Source organism: Talpa occidentalis, unplaced genomic scaffold, assembly GCF_014898055.3.
Source record: "Talpa occidentalis isolate TD23 unplaced genomic scaffold, MPIMG_talOcc4v2.1 talOcc4.12, whole genome shotgun sequence".
In the NCBI taxonomy this organism is placed as follows: domain Eukaryota; kingdom Metazoa; phylum Chordata; class Mammalia; order Eulipotyphla; family Talpidae; genus Talpa; species Talpa occidentalis.
The window spans coordinates 52,321,285-52,345,779 of NW_023601212.1; the positions used below are offsets into that span (position 1 = coordinate 52,321,285).

The following is a 24,495-nucleotide window of genomic DNA, read 5'->3' on the forward strand; positions in this document are numbered from 1 at the left end:
TTTTCTTTCTTTCAGTAAGACACTATTATCAATAAATGCAACCACACACTATATGCTACAGTATTCATTCAGTGACTTGAAGAAAAAAAGATAAGCAGAAGGCTTGTGGTAGATAGCATCACTGAATGTCTTTATGAGCCTGCAGAGGAAGCTAGAACTGGCTTGCTTACTTTCAAGTGCCCCTTCCACTCTTTATTAGCCACATAAATTTAGACCAGCTTTCCTGCGCCTTTTTATTCAACTGTTAAATGGAGTATGAATTATACCTTCCAAATAGTTTTTTGGTATGAGGATTAAATGAGATTATCAAATCCTTACAAAAGTGTTGATGCGTATTATACACAATGTGTTTGTTAAATAAATGCTAAGCAGAGTTATTATGGCTGATGCTATATTTAATATAGCATAATTTAATTTTAGTAATACTATGAGATAGGTGCTGTTTTTAATTTTACAGATGAAAACATTATGGTAGAACTTAAATCTCTCTCGCTCTGGTGTTTAGTTGGGTAATAGTTTTGTCTCTGAGCATTTTAGGATCTAACTGGGTAGATGAAAACCAACCAAAGAGAGAATACATACTTAGCAAATGTGTGTTTAGATTATACAGTGTTGCTGATTTTGAAAAATGGTGATATACTTCAGAGAAGACATTACAACTTGAATGGCGATTAAGATAAACTTCATAGTTTATGCAGAGTTGTAATGTTTGATATGGATTTGGGAGAAAAATCATAAGAAAATATTTTGTTTTAAAGATTTTATTTTTATTTATTTATATAAGCACTGGGTATAGTCAGAAGCGTGGGAGGGTGAGAGAATTCACCAGAGCCAGAGCGGAGAAGAGAACAGGCAGCTGAGGGGAGCAGCGAGCACGGCAGGAGAGGTCTGCGCTCCATGTGGGGACCCTCGCCCTGCGGCAGGGGATCTTATCAAATCGGCGCTACAGAGGCTGCGGGCAGCTTCGCAACCCAGCACTCAACCGCTGCGCCACTCGGGAGGCCCCCATAAGAAAATATTTTTTAAAGTAGGATTGTCACAGTATGCCTAATAGACATTATTATGGAGTTTTTCTGTTTTGAATGGTTTGTGCTTGTGAATGAATGTCAAATAGCTGGGATTATTCTTTGTTTTAATGCAGTGGTTCTAAATTGGGGGATCGATTTTGCCCCTCTGGAAAATTGGACAATATCTGGAGACATTTTCAGTTGTAAAATTGTGGGAGCCTACTGGGAGAGTAGGGGCAGCAACTCAGACCAAAGAATTACCTGACCCAAAATATCAATAGTGTAGAGGTTGAGAACTCCCATTTTAAAACAAAATTATTATTGCATGCAGTAGAATGGTTAAATCATTTGCCTAAAATTAATAATATAAATTAATGTTTTATGATACTGCATAACAATTTCTAGAGAGTTACTTGTCCCATTCAATCTTTACAGTTTCCAAGAAACATTTCTAGGTTATGAACTTTTAAAATACTCCAGGCATCCATACTGATAACAATGGCATTTTAATTTCCTTCCAAAAACACATCATGGATATTTAAGTAAAAGGGCAACAAAACTTTCATTTCTGTTTTAGATCTACATTTAGCTTCCTTTGGGTTGCTTTGGCATGCATCTTTCTCTGTCTTCTCATGAATGTCAATATTCTTACAATCGTTTTGACACATTGGCTCGATGCCATAATGTTAGCCCACTTCATTAATGTAATGAGTCAATTGTTAACACAAAATGTACTGAGTCAAACTGTGAGTTAAGCTTTCTTCCTGGTGTCCATTTGACTGATGGTACATTCTGATAGTTTCTCTGTCTTTACTAAAGGAAACATGTGGCCTTAAAAAGTACTCTTGAGACTATGAGCAAAGGAAATGAAAAATAGGGAAAGCTGAAATGGGAGACTGCCTGATAAAGGGGTTTCAGAATGGTCTTAATAAAACTGCTTTGTAATTTCAAATGGGAGACAGGTGTACCTATGTTTGCTTGAGTTCCTAGTTGTCCTTTTCTTTCATATATATATAATATTATATATAATATTTGAATATATATATTCATTGCCAAACTTCTCTTCCACTAAACCACATTGGAGTCTTCACTAACTTTTTCAGCTCCTGCATCTCTACGAATTCAGTCACTTCCCTTCAGCATCTATAGCCATAACAATTCCAATTTAGAAACCATTCTGAAGGACCAGAGGCTGCTACATGTAAATAAGCCGGTCCCCTGACACTCTGCCCCATTCCTGGGAGTTCTTAAAGGAGGCATGCTGGGATTTAAGCACTTTTTTTTTTTTTTTGACATTTTAGTGCTTGGAAATAAAAGTTGAGTAAAAATACACTTGAAAGAAAGGGTGACAGTGATTTATATTAAAATGCAAATAAATGAGGTGAAGACAAAGAAAGCACCCAGAGAGGGGAGACCTGTTACCCAAGAGTAAAAGAAAAAGGCAGAGAGGTGAGATTGCTGTGCCTATAAAGATTACCTTTCTGTAGTGTTATTCAGGGCTAGTCTGTCATCTCTTCAGTCACATTTATTCTGTTCCTGTAATGTTTCAGGCTTTGTGCTAGACTCTGACACAATATTGAATAGGAAAAATGTGGCCTCTGGCATTCTGGAGTTTATAGTTTAACAGAAACAGAAATAGATGAGTTGTTAGTGTCAGTATATTTCAAAGGGCAAAGAATTTGGCTTGGAAAGACTAGGTTATAGTTCTGTCTATAAATGACCTTGCTCAACTTACTAACAAACTCAGTTATCTACATGATAGAATAATACCTGAACCAGGAAGTTGAAGCTTTAGGTGAAATTACTTTTGTGCAGATGTACGTAGATGAGATCTCCAGGGAACATGACTCATAGAGACCAATTTTACCCAATAGCAATATGGTTAACTAGTCCACTAGGGATGTATGAGCTAGTTAAGGGAATAGAGGGAACATGTCTTTTCTCTCAGCAGTGTGCAGTATGCAGTGTGTCTGTGTGCAGTCTTTGGACTCTTTATCTTGGATCTTTTTAGAACAAGGAGAATGACTTGAATAACTTTCAGTTATCAGCTAGAATGTCAAAAGAAAACGTGATGATATGCACAAATAAAAGGATGGCAGTGTTCTCTTAGAATGAACATTCCAGCCGCCACATGACTATGTGGAATGTTCGAAACGTGGATTCCAGAGCTGCTTAACAGTTAAGTGTTGATCTGTGAGAGTGATCAATGTGTGGTGAAAGAAGATCTCTGACAGAGACCGTCTGCTGTGGGGGTTCTTGTGGGTCTTTCTCAGCACCTTTAGACTTGTCTTGATAGGTAGTCAAGTCAAAAGTATGTTGCCCCAAAATCCAAAAATGGGAGGAAATAAGCAACTATAAGGTTAATAGTCCACATGACAAGTGGTGCTGCATTTCGTGGGGCAGTGATATTTTGAGTAGAATTGAGGAGTCAAAAGTGATAGGTGGAATAGGTAAAACTTGGAGACAGATGGTAAAAGGGAATGACTTATGTTTCTAGCTCTGGAACTAGGAATTAAATAAAATAGAAAATTGAGTAAAAAGAACAAGTATTTACTTTTAATTGGGGAGTCGTTTAGATTTTTTTCTTTTGTCTTGCATTTGGGGAAAGAAAGATAAAAAGAAAATGGATTTAGGGCCTGCCTGGTGGCGCAGCGGTTGAGCACTGGGTTGCGAAGCTGCCCACAGCCTCTGCAGCACCAGTTCGATCCCCGGCTGCTCCCCGGCCACCGGAGGAGGGTCCCACATGGCGCGCAGACCTCTCCTGCCGCCCGCTCCTCCCCTCAGCAGTGTACTTTGGTCCTTCTGCCTGCTCTGCTCTCCGCTCTGGCTTGGTGAATTCTCTCACCCTCCCACAATTCTGACTATACCCAGTGCTTGTATAAATAAATAAATAAATCTTTATTAAAAAAAAAAAAAAAGAAAATGGATTTGTCTTGTACACATTGAGTTTGGGAGATTTTCCAGGTATTTGCAAGACATACGGTGATTTTTCAAGGCATCCAAGATGAAAGGTTTCAGAGTAGAGGTGGGACTCACAGATGTGGATTAAGGAGACAAAAAATTTATGTGCAATCCATAGTCAAGGAAGAGTTAAAGAAAATCCAGAATTGATTCAGAATGTTTCAAAAGCTTCCCCTTCTTTCAAAACATATTCCTCAGCAATAGATTATATATGGACATGTAAACAAAACCTCGAATTTGTTGTGTTTGTACCTCCTCTTCTTTGCAGCCTTGAGGAAATGAGGGAGTACTTCATGGTTGCTCTTTAAACCTTGAAGAAAATTAGCTTTAAATGATCTGAGGTCAATTAAACTATAGGATTGATGATGCATTGTTGGCTGAGGGGGCATTTTTACATCATTGTTCATTTTTAAAGAATATTTGCTTCTACCCTGCCCCCGGTGTAGTCCCCATAGAATTTCCTTCCCCAGTGCACCTGTGCACCATCACCTCAGTCCCCTGTGCTCCTCCCTCCCTCCCTCTGATCCCTCTCCCTCCTCCTCCCCTGCAGGATGTCTCTGATTTATAATTGTCTGTTTTTGTTTTGTTGTGTATTGTACTGTTATTATTTTTTTACACTGATGTTTTATTTGGTTCCCCTATATTCGTGCTATAAGTGAAACCATCCGATATTTTTCTTTTTCCTTCTGACTTATTTCACTGAGCATAATTCCTTCTAGCTCCATCCATGTTGCTGGGAATGGCATCAGTTTATCTTTTTAGATGGTGGAGCAATATTTCATTATATATATGTATATATACCACATCTTCTTGATCCAGTCATCTATTTTTGGGCATTTGGGTTGTTTCCAGGTTTTACCTGTTGTTAATAGTGCTGCAATAAACATAGGGGTGCAAGTGTCCTTTTGAATCAATGTTTTAAATTCCTTTGGGTAGGTCCCTTGGAGTGGAATTGCCCGGTCATATGGTAGCTCCATTTGTAGTAGAATGAGGAACCTCCAAACAGCTTTCCACAGTGGTTGGACCAGTTTGCACTTCCACCAGCCATGTAGGAGAGTTCCTTTTTCATGTTGAGTGTTTTTAAGACTATATCAAAAGGGCCTCCCCGGTGGCTCAGCGGTTGAGCACTGGGTTGCGAAGCTGCCTGCAGCCTCTGCAGCGCCGGTTCGATTCCTGGCTGCTCCCCGGCCACCAGAGGAGGGTCCCGCATGGCGCGCAGATCTCTCCTGCTGCCCGCTGCTCCCCTCAGCAGTGTACTTCGGTCCTTCTGCCTGCTCTGCTCCCCGCTCTGGCTCTGGTGAATTCTCTCACCCTCCCGCGCTTCTGACTGTACCCAGTGCATGTATAAACAAACAAACAAACAAACAAACAAATAAAACATGCCTCTATAAAAAAAAAAGATATTAAAAAAAAAGACTATATCAAGAATTGTGACAACTCCTTTACAAATTGGTTTTGACTACATGCACATTAAATGTCTTAAAGGGTTTGCTTCCTTTTGAAGGATTATTATAAAGATTTTTTAAGATATGTGAAGAGAAAGCCTCCAATTTAATGTGGTAAGTTAAGGGGGAAAAGTAAGGGGAATATTGAATATACAATGAAGAAACATGTAGATAGTTAGGTCTGGAATCAAAATAATGATAAACTGATATCACAAAAAGAGACTAATTGCACAAAGATATCATGTATATGTATGCCAAAAATTGACAAAAAGCTCATTGAATTTTACATAAAGTTACAAAAGGGGCATGTTGGTCAAATGGGTCAGGGGTTGAGGGAGATGGGGAGAGATAATCAAATTATGTAAAGTTCCAGGTAAGAGAGGCACATGCTCTAGGGACCTGACATATAGCATGGTGACTGTCATTAACGCTTCTATATCATGAACTTGACAGTTGCTCTAAGAGAGTAGATCTTAAGTGTTCCCACCACACATAAAAAGAAATGGCAATTATGTGAGATGATGGAGGTGTTAACTAACACTTATGTGGTAATCACTTGGCAATCTATTAGGGTATCCCATCATTCTATAAATTTACACAATGTTACATATAAATTATATCGCAGTAAAGATGGAGAAGAACTTTACAATAGAGAGATATGGTAAGAAAGCAGAGAATAGTAGATTGGAAATTTATGGATAACAGGATTTAGGGTGAACAATTTTAGCCTATATTTAGTTTTTCAAAATCGTTGGTGGAGGAGAGAGAAGTTCTTGAAGAACTGGCAGAATTAATGAGAGTTTATTTCTTAGGATAATCAATGTTTGTTTCTATTTATAGATTGAGAGGAAGCAACCAAGGGCAAAGCAATTATGGCATAATTTTTTGAGTAGGGAAAAATAAATGAAAAATATCTGAAAGGAAGTGGAATTGTATAGAATTAACCAAAGTGTTTATGAATACTTTTTCTTCAGAGACATGAGAGAAAACTTAAGTATGGTAAAGAAAACTTTAAATATATGTATATTAAAAGTATGAGATATAGGGAAAAGAGATTGAAAGAGTACATCCAACCCTTTCGTTTTGCTTTCCCAGTGAAGTGTGAGTCTTATTTGTGTCCTTATGTGAGGACTAATGAATATGGTAGGGGACTTGAGAAAGTAGGGTAGAGTAAATAAGATTTTTGAAGAAATCAATACAAATCTTATGAATTGAAAAGTTAAAGTTTTCTGAACCAAGGACAAAAAGCTGACTGATAAGGAAACAGATGGGCACATTTTACTATATTCAAGGTAGGCATTTCTTTTTGTTAAGACATCATTAAAGTAATGGAAAGAAAAAAACCCAGGTTTTTTTTTTTTAATAATTTGTGTGTTTGTTGAAGGACTCATATCCAGACTATGTACTCTGCCAATCAGAAAAAAAAAAAAAAAAGGCAACCCAACAGGAAAACAATGGACAAAAGTCTTGAGTAGGCCCTTCATTAAGAGAATATCCAACAGACCAATACAAATGTATGAATAAATACTTAATCTCACATAGTCATAAAGGATGTATGAATTCAATCCACATGGAAGCACAATTACACATCCCTTTGATATTTGAAATTACTACACTTACAATCCTGAGTGTTGGGAAGGATATGCTGCCACATGACCATTAACATCAGGATATACAATGCTATAACAACTCTGTGTTCAAGTAATTCTGTGTCCCAAGAAATTCTTGGATATTTTAACAGAAGCATTTATATGTGTGTCAAAAAATATCTATCAAAAACCATGTACAAAAATGTTCATAGCAACACCATTGATAATTGTCTAAATTGGACATAATACAAATCTCCATTAACATTGGAGTAGAGAAACATTTTATGAAATATTTATAACTGTCCCTTTCCCTTTTTAATATCAATAATACATCAGTAATTAGTGAATATGAAATTTTACACATGTTAGTATGAATGACTCTCATAAACATAATGGTGGACAAAAAGAAGTCAGATCCAAGAGTATATACTGTTTTGCTACTTCTAATTATAGAAAGATAAAAAAATTACAGGAAAAATATTTTCTTAGGATGAAAGACAGGTAGAGTCTCCCTCATGGAGGTGAAAGAGGGTTCTGGAATTCTGGTAGTGATCTGTAGCTTGATCTGGGTTGTGTTATCATGGGTGAGTTCAGTTCATAAAAATTAAACTATACATTTACAATCTGCTAACTTCTTTGTATTATCCTTTAAAATATTTACATTAAAAAAAGGAAAGGGATAGTTACTGAATTTTATATATATATGTGTGTGTGTATATGTATACACACACATATATATATTAAATATATAAAAATTTTATTTTATATCTATACACACATTAAAAAGGAAAGGGACAGTTACTGAAATTCATATATTTATCATGGAACTAATCATCACTTCTCTAGGTTTTATGCAAGCAACTCAGTCTACAGAGTGGACTTAGGGGTAGTGAAAATGTTGGCATAAAACCTTTAAGATTTTAAGCCTTTAAGTTTTAAAGCTTTAAGTCCTCCATGTACTTACCACTATCATGAAATCATAGCTGTTTCAAAAGAATGACCGCATTTGACAACAGTATTTCAGAGGCATTTCTTTCAACAAATGCTTATTGGATTTCTGGTCTTGTTCTGGCATCACACTTGATGGTGACTGAAGCAGAACACTCTATTATCAGGCCATCATCCTCACTAGACTGCCAACCAGCACACCCACATGCACTTTATGCTTGGATTTATTTTCATGTGGCCACTTGAAAATTAATGCCTGGAGGGAAGCAGAAGTGAATTACTGCCTGCACTTGATACAGTCTATGGGCAGAATACTCCATGACAGAAGCTCAGGGTGCCCACTGATTTATGAATGCCAACACCTCTCTGCTTGTCTATGTGTGTTATTACACCATTGTTCTTTAATGGATTCTAGTAATATACTTTTAAATAGTTGTTCAAATGTATGTGCATTAGAATCATCTGGTCAAGTTGTCAAAAATGCAGATTTCCAAACCCGCTCTGAAGACTTAGTGAAGCAAGGTGTCTGCGTTTTTAACAACACTTCAGATGGTTCTGTGAAGATATTTTTGTGGACTACAATTGGAGAAACATTGCTTTAATTAAACTCACTCTCAGCAGACCATAGCTGTTAAGGATGTGATATCTTTGCTGTGAATCTGTGGGGACTTTTCCTTTTGGAATTTTTTTTCTGTATATCAAAAGGATTATAGTCAGTTATTAGGTCATCTTTATTTGAAACAAAAGGGTCAAGTTGCTTGTTAGCTAAGTGAATATGAGAAAGTAAATGGAGAATAATTAAAATTAGGAGTTTAGAAACTATCATCAGCTTCTATAATGTAATCATAAAATATATTACTTGGACAAAACCAAAATGTCAGATGGACCTGTTATTGATTTAAACCACTAAAGTTTACAAGAAGTTTTACAACCCTGGAATTCTGAAACTATTTTTGGTGCATGTAGTTTCATGCCATCTTTTGGGAAGATCTGTATCCCATACCACTGACATTTTTGTTTGTCAAGATTTAGATAAAAGGATGTGAGTCTTTGCCCACACATTGCCTCTTTGCTTCACCACTTGGGCTGGAAATAATTAAGGTGGAGCTGAAACAATGACTCAATGCCTATTTACCCTATGGGCATTAATTCACCAAGTGTTGAAATAAGTACACAGTGTAAAAAAGAAACAATACTGTTTCTTTTCCTACATTAGACATTTGTTCCTTAATGCATTTCTAGGAAATTTTCAAAGTGTTGGGCTAAGTTTTGCTATAATTTATCCTTTTCAGAGCTTCCCTCTCCTTCCATGCCAGCAAAGATTACAAATTAAGTGAAGAAAGTGAACTGAGATGTGGTTATCATAATCCACTCTTAAACCAGCCTCTTAAAATTACTTTTCATTCTATGTCTCCCACTGCTACAGATCGTAGCTTGCAAAGATGAGACTTTATGCAGACTGCAGTATCAAAGTTTGCAGCTGTCAGTGGTTTTCCACTGTCCTACATCCTTTGGTAGCTTAACTTTTGAAGTGGCTTACTAACAAAGCAAGAGGAGAAACTAGGAAAATTACTACTCTTGACAAAAATTCTAAAATATTGTCTTTACTGAAAAATAAAAATAAGAAGAATTGAAGGGGAGAGCTCTGCACTAGTTTCCAATAAAAGTCTATTGATATTTTGACCTATAAACACAGTGTAGCCATGCTGTTGTATGGTATTTTATCGTTTTGTCAGAATTTGAATTCATTATATGACCCACTGAGTCTACAATAGCAGAGCCAGCTGGTTATATCACTGTTAACTTCTGCCAATTCAATTTGCTACACTCTCTTCCCACCTGGTCTCTCCCAGGGAAGTTCCCGTTCTGCTTTCCCTTTCTTGTTTGACCCGAGAAAACCTCTCCCTCTTCTTCAAAGATTCAAATGAAGATCAAGCCTCAAAAGACACTTTCTCAACCCATGCTTTTGACTTTACTTGTGTGTAATAATCCAGGTGACTGAGTTACGAGTCATTGGCATAATATATCTGGTTGTCTCCTGTTTATCCTTGCCTTTGAAATTAGGCTATTAGCATCTGACTCACTCCCATAATTCACATCTGCAGTTTTGAGTGTGGCTCCCTATCAAAGCCCAACTGCTTCTAGACAGACACTTCCTGGCAAATAGTAGTCACTCACATTTGTTGAATGAATGAATGATGTTTATGGTCTGCATGCCCCTCCTTCCCACACACTTTGTGTTTTTTCAGTTGCCTTTTGCCTAGTTACATGTTTTCTAATATTTGGGGGGAACATAAAAGAGATTGTTAGCCCCATTAGAAGGAATGAACCCTAAGGGATGATGATGAGATACATTTTTGTACATTTCATTTGAAATGCTAATTGAGGGTCTCCCTGGTGGCACAAGGGATTAAGCACAGCACTGTGAAGCCTCTGCAGCACAAGTTGGATCCCTGGCCAGCCAGGGGGCTACCCACATGGTGCAGCAGACCTCTCCTGTCTGGCCTGCTGCTCCCCTCAGCAGTGTATTTCTGTCAGTCTCCCTGTTCTGTTCCCCACTCTGTCTCTGGTGAGTCTTCTCACCCCTCACAGCTCTGGCCTGTACCCCAGTTCTTGTATGCATAAATAAATAAATCTTCTTATAAAAAAAAGAAGTGCTAATTGAATATTCCCCTTAAAATCACATGTTTACTTAACATTTTAAAATCATGTTTAAATAACATTTTTACTGCTCTTCTTTAGTCCATTTTCCTTTGCCACCCTCCCACTCAGTCTTTTTATTTGCTAGTTTGTCTGCCATGGCCCTGTTGGAAGATATAAACATTGAGTTAGAACTTGCAATAACTACCTTTTCTCTAAAATAATATATCTGAAGTATAAAAAGTATCAGACTCAGCTGAATTATTAACTATCTCAGGTAGATTAACTAAAATGCAGACATCCCACTGTAAAGTTACTGATTATAGGTTTTAGGGGATAGGGGACAGGAGTATGTTTTCAGCAAGAACCCTAAGTGCTACTTTTGAGACTTAACTACCCTTGACCAAAAATGTATTAGCTCCAAACTGGAAAATTAAATATAAAACAGAACTATTTGCTGACTACTAATATAAATGCCACCACTTAAGGGTTGTGCAGTACCCAACCTGCACAACCATACAAGGCAACCCTGTCACAATTAACAATATTTATCTCACACTTTCATTATTTTGTTTGGTAAATAAAAAGCTAGGTTAATTCTTCTAATGAAGACAAGCATCATGATCCTGAATCCCTGGTCTTGTCATCATCATGTTAATTATTACAGAATAACCTTCCTTGTTGGGTGAGATCACAATGATTGTCTAGTAGTTGGACTGATATGTTGGCTGCAGTGAACAGAAATGTATATCTCCTCTAGGTAGACAGAGGAATTCTGGATAAATCACCTAATAACCCATTCCTCTCACAGAAGACATGCAGGGGAGAGGCATACTATGTAAAAAGTATATAATCTGTGGTATTCTATAATATATCTTATCTCAGACATTTTGAATAGATTCATTGAAAATATCCTTACATCACATATTGATATAAACAAATTAGAAATCATAAATCACATTTTTGCCACCTTCTTTTTGTGTTTTCTGTCTCTAGTTGACACTCCAGATCCATATGTGGAACTTTTCATATCCTCAACCCCTGACAGCAGGAAGAGAACAAGACATTTTAATAATGATGTAAATCCTGTGTGGAATGAGACATTTGAATTTATTTTGGATCCCAATCAGGACAATGTTCTGGAGGTGAGTGAATTATTTGGGGACTGTTAAATGGTCACCTTCATGTTGACACTGATGCTCAAGTAGGTGTGGTTGGCATCCAGCTGTGCAACATGGTAGTCTAGCTTGTAAATGGTGCTCATCAATTCTGTGAGGGTCCAGTGGAAATGAAGACATTATGTAGGGCTGGGAAGAAGCCATTATCCTCCCCCACGTACTTCAGAGAAAACATATTTTCTGTTTTAAAGAAGATCCAAGTATGAAAGAATAAAAATATTTTCAATTCCCTTTCAAATAAGTTATAATAAATCCTTTTGAATGTAATTGCATGGACTTCCTGCATTAATTTATGTCTTACATTCCAAAATGACATTTCTTTTGAGAGGGGATAAAGTTCCATTTTTGAAAGCAGGATAATGAAATAGGTCAACTGGGAAGATTTTTTATAATCATCATTATTTCAATAGCAAATGTAGACTTCAGGAAGGAAAGACAGCTGTATTGTTACCTGTTGAATATTGAGGCTCTCAAATGAGAAATATGAATTAAAAATTTAATTTGTTAAATGTCATGGGAATTTTTGGATGTAGATTCCATATATCCAAGGGAAACTTTATAGTCATGGTCTAGCTTTCCCTCTGTATAGATCACGTTAATGGATTCCAATTACGTCATGGATGAAACTCTAGGGACAGCGACATTCCCCATATCATCTATGAAAGTGGGAGAGAAGAAAGAAGTTCCTTTTGTTTTCAACCAAGTAAGTAACACAACAGAATTACATGCATGATAAAAAGATATCACCATACTATGAGATGTGTGCCTGTGAGGTGTGTACAGAGTGCTGTGGGAAGACAGACTAAAGAAAGATTGTGTTATGAGAAGAGGACAGGAAGGGCTTGATTTCAGTAGATGACTTGTAACCTCTTGATGTGGGGATCAGCTTGGCATTTCAGGCCAGGCTGTTTGGTGTTTAAATCCCAGTTCTGTCCCTTACCATCTGTTTTATCCTGGTGAAGTCACTTAGCTCCTCTCCTTCTCAGTCTCCTCATCTGTAAAATGGAGATTATATCTCACAAGAGAGTCATTATGATTAAGTGTTTTAATTTTATGTACATATAATCTCTTGTGATACTGTGTATTGGCAATAAAATGAATATTACAAATGTATACCTTAAATCCATTTAGATATTATCATATTATTACGTGTAGTCTGGAGGCACAGTAGTGAAAGAATTCACCAGAGACCGAGTGAAAAATAGAACAGATGGATTTACTATGAGAGGCAGCAGACAAGACAGGAGGGGTCTCCTCTGTCACTAGTGAGGTCCTGGGGCTCTTTTTATTTATTTTTTAAAAGATTTATTTATTTATTTATACAAGCACTGGGTACAGTCAGAGGCAAGGGAAAGTGAGAGAATTCACCAGAGCCAGAGCAGGGAGCAGAACAGGCAGACTGACAAAGTACACTGCTAAGGGGAGCAGCGGGCGGCAGGAGAGGTCTGCGCGCCATGTGGGACCCTCGCCCGGTGGCCGGGGATAGAACTGGCACTGCAGAGGCTGCGGGCAGCTTCTCAACCCAGTGCTCAACCGCTGCACCACCGGGGAGGCCCCCCAGGCTCTTTTTATACTCCAGGCACCATTGGTTAGGGTGACTAGTCTTGGGTGTGTCCTAGCTGATTATGTGAATTAGCACAACAAAGCATCAGCTTTTTGGAGCATCAGCTTAATACTCAGGTTTCCATGGCAGTTCCACCTCCTCCCTTTATCCAGTCAAGCCTCCCTAACTTGCCTGCTGGGCAAGGAATGGGGACTTGGGTTTTTAAATTTAGCAATGAGGGTCTCCCTAGTGGCACAAGGGGTTAAGACGCAGCACTATGAAGCTACCTGCAGCCACTGCAGCACAAATTTGATCCCTGGCCAGGGAGCTGACCCACCTGGCACAGCAGGTCTTATCTCACCTGCTGCTCCCCTCAGCAATGTATTTCAGTCTGCCTGCCTGTTCTATTCTCCACTCTCTCCCTGGTGAGTCCTCTCACCCCCCACACCTCTGGCCTGTACCCCAGTTCTTGTATGCATAAATAAATAAATCTAAAAAAAGATAAATTTAGCAACGATACCATGAGTTACCATTAATTATAATTATATTTCACTTATATGAAATATGATTATATACTACTTAGTTTATCTTTATCACCACATAATTTATTACAGTTAAATATATAATAATCATTTATTATAGAAATATATGTAAGTGCTATACTCACATAGATGTATCCACATCATCTAGTGCATCTTAGAACAGTACCTGGTACATAGTAAACATTACATAAATGCTTATTATTTTGGTTGCTGCTGTTATTGTACATAAAGAAATTAAGAATTTCAGTGGTCAGAGAAGCAGTTATGAGCAATCCAGGCAGAAGAAACCGAAAAGACATGGAGTCTTAAAAGAAGAGAGCAAGTTGAGGCCTGGCAAGTTCAAGGGCCTGGTGGGTAAGGGTTGTTGAGTAGCAGGGTAAAGAGATTAGAGGTAGTCAAAGGTTAAAATCACAGACCTCACCAATTACGCGGTGCTAGGATCCCATCTCACTACATGTTTGTTGAGACCTTTGTGAGTGTGAATTAGCTTTCCAAAGTGTACTGCTTCTTTCCACTTTTCAGTCTCTCTGACACAAAGATTGATTCTAAGAGAAGATTTTGTGGGAAAACATGTATTTCTCCTTCTCTGGTCATATCCTCTGCTTAGGTGTATACCTCCAGGGTCTAAAAAAGGTTTTTAGATATTGTCATATTATTACGTGTAGTCTGGAGGCTACAGACTGTTTTTTTCACATTCCTGAATTTAAAGTAGCTTACATGCTCAGCGAAATAAGTCAGAAAGAAAAAGAAAAATACCGGATGGTCTCACTCATAGCAGGAATCTAGAAAACTTAAATAAGGGACCAGGAAAAAGAATAACTATAAGAAAGAAAATATCAAAATCAACAAACAACTATGAACCAGAGACACTCTATGGGGGGTGGGGGGCAGGGAAAGGAGGGCTTGGGTCAAATTAAGGGGGTTGTAATTGTATGGGGAATATAAAAAATAAAATTTAAATAAAATGTGGAAAAAAAAATAAAGTACCTTAACATAATCACTTTTCTTTTGTGTGGCCTGAGGAAGTGGTTAGCCAAACTGCTTTTCTTCATGCTGTGTTCTGAAGTCCTTTACAGCTTTAATCTGAATGACAGTTCTGTGACAGTGTGGGGAGAAGGTTAGTGTGTGTGGCTGTTGGGGAAGCCCCCTCCTCCTCAAGTCAGGAATGGCCACCGAGCAGGTTTTCTAGGATCCAGCAGACCTGGTAAAGGAGGAGTCAGAGTCCTCAGTGGTTTTGCAGGGTTTTATTGGTATTGCCAGGTACACAGCAGGCAGAGGTACTGGGGCGCTGGGAGGCTGGCAGGCCTCCCAGCCCCCAGCAAGTCTTCACTCTATCCGGGCTCTCCGGCCTTCTCTCTCTCTTGGCTTCTGCTGGCGTCCCCATGACGCCACCCTTAAAAAGCACAGTCTGAGCCCAGGTGAATCCCATCTACCTATGCCCACACCCTACTCCAGGTGCCCGCCATCAGGCATGCATTCAGGACTGCAGGGTTCTGTCATCTATCCTGATGGCGGGAGGGCAGAAAAGCCTGACATTTTTTCCTTACCCTACACGTGCCCCCCTGCTAGCCTTTCAGTCTCTCCTCATCTCTGAGAGATCAGTCTTTTCTCTACAATCTTCACAGAGAACATTATCAATAAAAACTTCAAAGTTTTGTCATCCTGAAGTTATCCTAGGTCAACACAGAGTGATGTCTGTGTCCAGGAGCCAGCTGCAAAAATAACTGGGAATTGGGAAAGTCTGAATCTCATTTTGTCTCTATTGCTAACCCTTTTCCAGAATGTTTAACTTATCATTCTCTCCCTCTGTCTTATTTTCTTCATCTTTAAAATAAAGGTTTTGATTAACTTATTTCTAAGATCCTTTCTAATTTATATAATTCTGTGATGTAGAAAGAATGCTTATTTTTCATTTGACCATTTTCACCCAAAAGCTTTCAGTTCTTCCCATTTTATAGATAGGATCACAAAATAATAATAGTGCAATAATACAAATTTTTATTATTTAATTTTAAATGTCTGACCTATCAACAGATTATTTTTCTTAATAGGATAAGTTGAGCTTTTATTGTGCTCTTAAAACTTTGCTAAATATTAAAGATACTGCAAAAATGCCATCCCAAGGAATTTGTTTGAAAAGGAATACATACTGATAAGTAATAAAATAATGCATTTATGCATTCATTTACCTACTTAGGAGTTATTTATTGAACATTTGTATATTCTAGGCAAAATTCTATGTAATGGGTAAATAGCACAGGGAATGATACATGACCATTTGGTTCCTGGTTGTAGGGTAAGGAAAAATGTCAGGCTTTTCTGCCCTCCCGCCTTCAGGATAGATGATGGATCCTTGCGGTCCTGAATGCATGCCTGATAGTGGGCACCTGGAATAGGGTGTGGGCATGCGTGGATGGGATTCACCTGGACTGAGACTGGGCTTTTAAGGGCGGCATCATGGGGACACCAGCAGAAGCCAAGAACGAACAGAAGCCAAAAGAGAAGACGAGAAAGAAGTAGCAGAAGCCGAGAGAGAAGCAGAGAATGCCAGAGAGCCCAGATAGAGTGAAGACTTGCTGGGGGCTGGGAGGCCTGCCAGCCTCCCGGCCCCCCAGCACCCCTGCCTGCCATATGCCTGGTAAATCCCAATGAAAGACCTGCAAAAGCCACTCTGACTCCTCCTTTACCCAGTCTGCTGGATCAGAAAACCTGCACTGTGGCCTGTCCTGCCCATACACTGGGACATCTACATTCTAATGGGGAATGTCAGTGGGTGGCAGTTTTCACTGCCATCAACACAGTATCAGTGAGTGATAACTACTGTATAGTGCTACACTATAAAGAAAATAAAATAGATAGTGTTACACAGAACAGCTGGTGTGCCGCTAAAGTTTATATAGTTAAGTTAAGGAAGGCATCTCTAAAGCATAATTTTCCCCCAAATTTTATTATAAAAATTTTCAGGGCCTCCTTGGTAGCATAGGAGTTAAGTCTCAGCACTATGGCCTCAGCTCCTGGCCAGGGAGCTAACCCACATATGACAAAAAACAGACCTCACCTGTCTCGGCCGCTGCTCCCCTCGGCAGTGTATTTCAGTCAATCCACCTTTTCTGCTCCCCACTCTGTTTCTGGTGACTCCTCTCACCCCTCTACCTCTGGCCTACACCCCAGTTCTTCTATGCATAAATAAATAAGTAAATCTTGAAAAAAAATTCAAATGAAATAAGTCAAAAGGAGAAATACAAATACCAGATGGTGTTACATGTGGAACACAGAGAAGCGATACAAAGGGTCAGGTAAAAATGAATCATAACAAACCCTAAAAACCTGACTGTAGAACTGAGCCAATGCAAGGGGAAGGGTGAGAGCAAAGCCATGAGGGAGCTCAATAGAAGATGGTGGAGGATAATGGTTGCCTTGGTGAGGTGCAGTGTGGTAACAACACCCGAAGGAGGAGATCACAATCAAAGTACAATCATAAACACTGCAAATCAGTGTTACCACAATTAAAAATAAATTCATAAAATATAAAGAAAATTTCAAACTTAAAATGTCGAAAGGTTTAGGACCTCCTTGGTGGCACAAGGGGTTAATCACAGCACTGTGAAGCTATCTGAAGCCTCTGCAGTGTGAGTTTGATCCCCAGCTGGCCAGGGAGCTTCCTACATAGCATAGCAGACCTCTCCTGTCTCTCCCGCTGCTCCCCTCAGCAGTATATTTCAGTCAGTCTGCCTGTTCTGTTTCCCACTCTGTCTCTGGTGAATCGTCTCACCCCCCACACCTCTGGCCTGTACCCCAGTTCATGTATGCATAAATAAATAAATCTTTTTTTAAAAAGCTGAAAGGTTTATAAAGCAAACACCCATACTACTCCCTCCTAAATTCCACAATTAGTTCTACTCTATTTGTTTTGCCACATCTCTCTCTATCCTCCTAGCAAACCATCTTACTTTTTTGATACATTTATAAACAAATTACAGACCATTGATACGCTTTACCACCCCTAAACACTTCATATATCATTAAATACAGTTCCGTATTCACATATTAAAATTTTGTGACAAATAAATCATGCAGACAATATGTGTAATGAGAGTTATAACAAGTTATTCATTTAGCTCACAGATAACAATTGAGCACCTACTATGTGGCAATCTTTAGGCATTCCTTGCTCTTCCTTGCTCAGCAGCAAGCAAAACCAACAAAAATCGCTATCCTTGCTAAATGTATGCTTAGTAAGATAAACAAGAAGCAAGATGAATCAGGAAAAGGTACTTGTGTTAGTGTTAGTAATAAGTGCTAAATAAACTCGGAAAGGCAGAAAGGGGGTTATGTATACGAGTGTGAAAGAAAATACAGATGTAGTCCCCAAAATGTTATAAACACTTAAATCTTTTATAAATTTGTAGCAGCTATAATGTAGTCACGGATATTTATAATTCCTAGAAGAGGTGGAGTTCTTCTCACCTAAGCCTCTCTGATGATACCTGAGGGCAGAGGGCACTCTGAATAGAAAGGTCCTGAGTAGAGGTTTGCTGGCCAATTGAGTAGCAGGAACATGATGAGCAGTAGGTGGGGCAGTGGAGATGAGGACAGAGAGGCAAAAAGCTTACAGGGGGTTTTGGTGGACATCAGTGGCTTAGACTTATGTGGTTGGATCACTCAAGAGGTAGAAGGTTGTCTAGTAGAGAGAACTACCTGAGCTACTCATAGTTTTGGGACTAGAGGGGAAAAGTATGTTCCAGAAACAGTGTCTCGATGAGTTGATGGGAACGGGGCATTCATGCATGGAGGAAGAACAGGTACACTGGAGTCAGACAGTAACAGAGCTCAAATTCCCAATGTCAGAATGTGGATATTCTCTTTCTGAGTTACAGAAAGGAAAAATTATATAAACAAGCTTTGACTTTTTCCTCAGTAGCTTTAGTAATGATACAGAGAATATCTGATACTGAAAACAAAGTTTTTTTAATTATTGATGTAACATTGATTTATAGTATATATATTGGTATGTAATATTTTCCATATTAATAAACTTTATATATATAACTTTATATATAGAATATAATATATATATATACATTTCAGGTGAACACAATGATCGTCTGTATATGTTTTCATTCACCACTAAAAGTCTATTTCCATCCTTCACCACACAGTTCACCACTTGAACCTGATTTACTCATTATCCTCCCTGCTTTCCTCTAATAACCACTAATTTAGTCTTATGATCCAACAGTTTATTTTCACTTTATTTAGTTCATTCATTTCTTTATGTACCACATATGAGTGAAATCATATGGTATTTGTCTTTCTGTCTCTGACTTATTTTACTCTAAGTCTATCCACGTTGTTGCAAATGGCAGGATTTTATCTTTTTTATAACCCAGTAGTATTCCACTGGATATTTATACCACATGTTTTTTATCTCGATAATTGCACTGATAATGCTTAAGTTGTTTCTAACCCTTAGCTATTGTGAATAAATGCTACAATGAACATGAGGATAGGCGTATCTCTTTGAATTGGTGTTTTCTATGCAAAAACACCCAGAAGTGGGATAACTGGATCATACAGAATTTTTATTTTTCGATGTAGCTTGTAGCCAGTCTTCCTCTAGTTCCCCTGTTCTTGTCCCTCTTCCAACTGAATGTCTCCCAATGTACACATCCGAAATTGTTCTCTATGTGAAATTCAAAGAAGAGATTGTTGTTTTCCACAAGAATATATGATGAGGACAGCCTCCTTCTAACTTTTACAATTCCTGCAAGAGATGGAGTTCGTTTCATTTGCTCTGGCTCCTAGCTATGTATCATGGCTTTGGGGCGAGCGGGGAGCTTTGGTTACCTTTTCTTCTAATTGCCTTGATAATGAAGCAACCTGGAAGATTGTAAATGCAGAAATGCTTTATACAGTGTGTGGGAAGGAGTTTACAATAATTGTTCAATGCCTCATAGGAAGTACATATTTTTGTAGCTATTTTATCCGAATGACATGTTCCAGCTAAAAAGGCGCAGAGAGCTTGTGAATGTCAATCTTCATAGCATGTCTGAACATAGTACATCTAGTGCAGGAGTTTAAAATGGCCTCTGTTGTGAGGAATTCACTTGAGCAACATGTGGAAGTGAGGCACCCAGTCTGTGTGACAAGAACCATGCCAACACATTCTGTAATACTCCCAAATGCCAGAAAAGTCCTCTGTCTTCTTGTCTCTCAGCCAGCCTTCATTTAAGAATCATATCAATCTGTCTAGGATCACGAATGACTCAGCTAAGAGAATGCCATAGATGGATGTAGAAGCGACGTTTTCTGGAGAAGACAAATAGGGCCATGAACACAGCACCATTGTTTTTCCTTTAATTTATTAAGTTTTCAGGACAAGTAGGCATTAAAGATATTCAGATATTGAATACCTTAATATATGGTTGCTTAGGGATCTGCCAATTGGGAAACTAGCCTTTTCCTGAATACTTTCTGTCATGAAGGTCTTCATTTGATAAGCGGGTTCATATCAGCTTTCACATCTTTCCACTTGTTAGGAAAAAAATACATTTTACTGGATTTAATTTCCATTATCCCATGGTACTTCTGTCCTCTGGAGATAAAAACATTAAATCTAATTTCACTTTGATGTCAGCTTTCAGATATTATTTTTGGAGGGGAAAATAAGGCTGTTCTGCTCATGTTTTTCTTACTAAATATCCAGAGTAACCTCATTTAATACAAAATGTTTTCCAAACCCTCATTGGGAAAGACTCCAAATAAAATTTGGAAGTAGGAAATAGACATAACATGTGGGATGTGGTGTGAACAGTGCTTTCATTGATATATGACAGCAACCACCTTCATTGTTTTAAATCCAATCACCTTCTGACTTATAGTTGAACTATGATTCATCTGGGCATATATAATCCTGTTTGTACTGGGATTCTAGATTATTTTATTGACTTGAAAGTAATATTTATTTGCTCCTTGGAAAAATAAAAGTTAATGGAATTCCAGGCATAGGAATTGCTGTGTGGGTTAGACCGTCATGATTTTATCTCTGGTAGTAATTACATGTTTCTTGACAAAAAAAAAAAAAAAAAAATTTTGCTTGATCTGCCACACACATACACACATGCATGTGCGCACACACATATACATGTGCACCATGATTCAACAATTTTTACTGAGGATATATTGTATCCAATTGCTGTGCAATGAGTTAGTAACAGAGGCCTATGTAAGACAGAGTTTACAGTTTAGTGGGAGAGGCAAGTTTTTGTACTGAGGGTTTCAATTCCTTTTTCTTACTCATTAAATTCTAACCTAAGAGCTATCAATTAACTTATTTTAACCTTTTAGGAAAGTTCCTTCTAGTTTTTTTTTTCCATCCCAGAAATCAAAAGGTAAACAGAGCCCCAATAATCTATAGCATTTTATGTTGGTTCTAAAATTATCTTCATATTGAAGGTATTGAACAGATACATTCTATATTCTTTTTTTTAAAGATTTATTTATTTATGCATACAAGAAGGGGGGTACAGGCCAGAGATGCGGGGGCGGGGGGTGAGAGGATTCACCAGAGACAGAGTGGGGAGCAGAACAGGCAGATCTACTGGAATACACTGCTGAGGGGAGTAGCAGGTGAATCAGGAGAGGTCTGCTGTACCATGTGGGTAGCTCCCTGGCTGGCCAGGGACCCAATTTGTGCTGCAGAGGCTGCGGATAGCTTCACAGTACTGTGTTTAACCCCTTGTGTCACCAGGGAGGCCTCATTCTATATTCTTATGGTAACTGATATAATAAAAAAATAATAGCAGCAGCTTATAATTATGCAGCAACTTCCAAAGTATTTTCTCATTTGGTCCTCATAACAATCTAAAATTACATTTTTTCGTGAATAATGGCATAGATAATGTTGAGAAGTTCTTTCTATACAAAAGATTTAAAGTGTCTGAAAGGACATCTTTAAATATCTCTTCTGTGCTGTAGATATTGTTAGTCAGTCTTTTCCATTAAACAAAAATTGCACCATTAGAATGATGGGGTCCTCCAATATATTTGGTTGGCTCATACATGTTGAAAAAAATTAAGGCCTAAGCCCCACATCCCATTGGCAGATATTTCTTGAGTGGACCAAGTGAACTGGCCCCTGATTGCCACTGCCCATCTCGGCTTGGTGCCCTGCCTACTCCAACCCACACTTACCACATGTAGTCTTGTGAATTTTTACACACACTTTTTTTTTTAACTTCCCAGCCTCTTCTGCCTTTGAATTTAAAGCCTAGGGATAGCTCCTCAGTAATTAATGCAACATCTCAATAGTTCTTAGATTTCAGGCAATCATCATGTTTTGGGAACGATGATTATGGAACTGAACTACTTCATCTTAGTGAAAACAGAAAGCACCATGAAAAGACAATTCTTTCATTTGCTAAGATTTTAGCAAACATGAAATTTATTGGCAAACATAAGAATTGCCTTTTTATGTTTGTTTTATTTTTTTATGGTTTTTTTTTTTGGCATGATCGTTAAGTAACTTATGTTATGAAAAATAGCAAGAAAAATATATTGAAATATATTTGTAATGGAACTCTTACTTTTTGTTTTAGGTGTTTTATTAGGTTAAAAGTAATCTGGCACTCAAAAATTATTTTGACTTTGCATTCTATGTAATACATGTCCATTTATCATCTAATCTGATCAATGCATCTATTTTAGGTCACTGAAATGATTCTGGAAATGTCTCTTGAAGTTTGGTAAGTGCACTTATTTCACTGGATAGAAAATATTGGGAGTGATCTCCAGACCTATTTTGATTGATTTAAAGAATGTATTTTTATATGTGAAATAATAATCCTGACAGCTTGGTGTTCTTCTCCACTCCCATTTTCTTGTACTCTCTCCTAGCTAAATGACATTTTTAAAAACTCGTAAATATACCATTCTTTGCTTCCATTTTTTCACTTGGTGATTAGATAATTGATGTCAGGGTAGGAACTTTTAGAAAGGGCCTTTCCTCTAGAAAATTGAGGCTATCAGATGGGGATGAAAACGGTGTGAAGTAAAGTGTGAAAGGGCCCAATTGGGTATGGTAGATGTGGTCACATATACTTGAAGTGGTGTGAACCTACACCTCCAAATCATACGATGTTGTACACCAATACTCCCCCAATAAAAAAAGACACAATTCAAAAAATAAAATAAATGAGATTTTTCTTCTAGCTATTTTTGGACTAATCTCTCTGAACAGCTATATTCATTGTTTTGTTCATAGATTTTTTTTTTATTCCTGCTTTTTGTACTTAATGTAAAATAATGATCAGTATAGCATATTATAGGAAAGATTGATCCCAGAATAAAAACTGGATTTAAATCTCCCCCCACTAAATACGTTAAAGCTGAAAAATTTCTAATTACATTTTTACTCATGTAAAATAAGAGTACTTTATAAGCAGCTCTATTGTAATGATTCAATCAGATGTTCTTTCTAAAGAGGATATTTTTAGGAAACTTTTCCACATGCTCATAGTGTTACTTTTAGCGATAGTTTCAAAAACTGGAAGCAACCTTAATGTTAATGGGTAATTATACTATACTCATATAATGAAAATGTTCCATAATAGTAAAAATATTTTGAAGTAGTTCTACTTATGTAAACAAATGAACCTCAAAAACAAAATGGAAAAAAATTTTACTGAATATATACTGTTTCTAGCATTTATTTTAAGTCTATAAAATGATTTTACATGTTATGTAAAGACTGCATGTATATTGCAAAATTTTAAATCAATACATTAGAATAATAAAAAAGCAAGCTTAGGGAAATAGTTTACTCTGAGGAGCAGGAAAGGAAGTGGAAATGAAATTGAGAGGGATTCAGAGATACAATTGTGTGGGTGGGATTTTTATTTTTAAAATGGTTAAACGACACCAAACCTAATATATTGTAATAATAATAGTACTAGAAAAAGAATTTTCTCCAAGACTTGGCTTAAAAAAAATGTTAATTCACTATCTTACTCTTTCCCCTCATTACATAATCTTTATAATAAACAAAATTAATAATTGTGTAATCCAAATCTTTGATATATAATTTAATGACCACGTCCTTATTACTGAATATTATGATTAAGTGAAATTTTCAAAAATTTCAGTTACTTAAAGTAGATATCCCAAAATACAATTACGGGGTAAAAGGGTGCACACATACGTAATTTCTTTTTGGTGTTCATTGCCTGACCATTTTTCAAAGTATATTGTGAATATGCATTCCCAAAATAAATGTATGAGAATAGCAATGTCACAGTCATTTTCCAGAAAATAGATATTTAAAATATTTTTTAAATATTGCCTCAATACATTTTTTAAAATTATTAGTCATACTATTTTTTAAATTTTTCATGGAAATTAAATATTTACAGTTACATTTTTCAGTAACAATCATACCTCTTCTTTTTTGGGTTATTTAATTTGTTCTTTAGCAAGTAGTAATTAAAATATTATTTGTAACAATCAAATATTACCATAGAATAAACAACCCAGACCTCCCCTGGTGGCGCAGCGGTTGAGCGCTAGGCTGCGAAGCTGCCCACAACCGCTGCAGCGCCGGTTCGATCCCCGGCTGCGGAGCGAGTGTTCCGCATGGCGCACAGAC

The 24,495-nt window shown here is 37.5% G+C and overlaps 1 protein-coding gene across 1 annotated transcript in view; it reads left to right on the forward strand.

The window, feature by feature from the left end:
* PLA2G4A (phospholipase A2 group IVA) overlaps positions 1–24,495 on the forward strand; it is a 150,558-nt gene that overhangs the window by 49,246 nt on the left and 76,817 nt on the right. Inside the window, exons 4-6 of the mRNA XM_037506320.2 lie at positions 11,587–11,735; positions 12,358–12,471; positions 22,560–22,597. Coding sequence (XP_037362217.1) covers positions 11,587–11,735; positions 12,358–12,471; positions 22,560–22,597 — 301 coding nt within the window. The remainder of the gene's footprint in view (positions 1–11,586; positions 11,736–12,357; positions 12,472–22,559; positions 22,598–24,495) is intronic.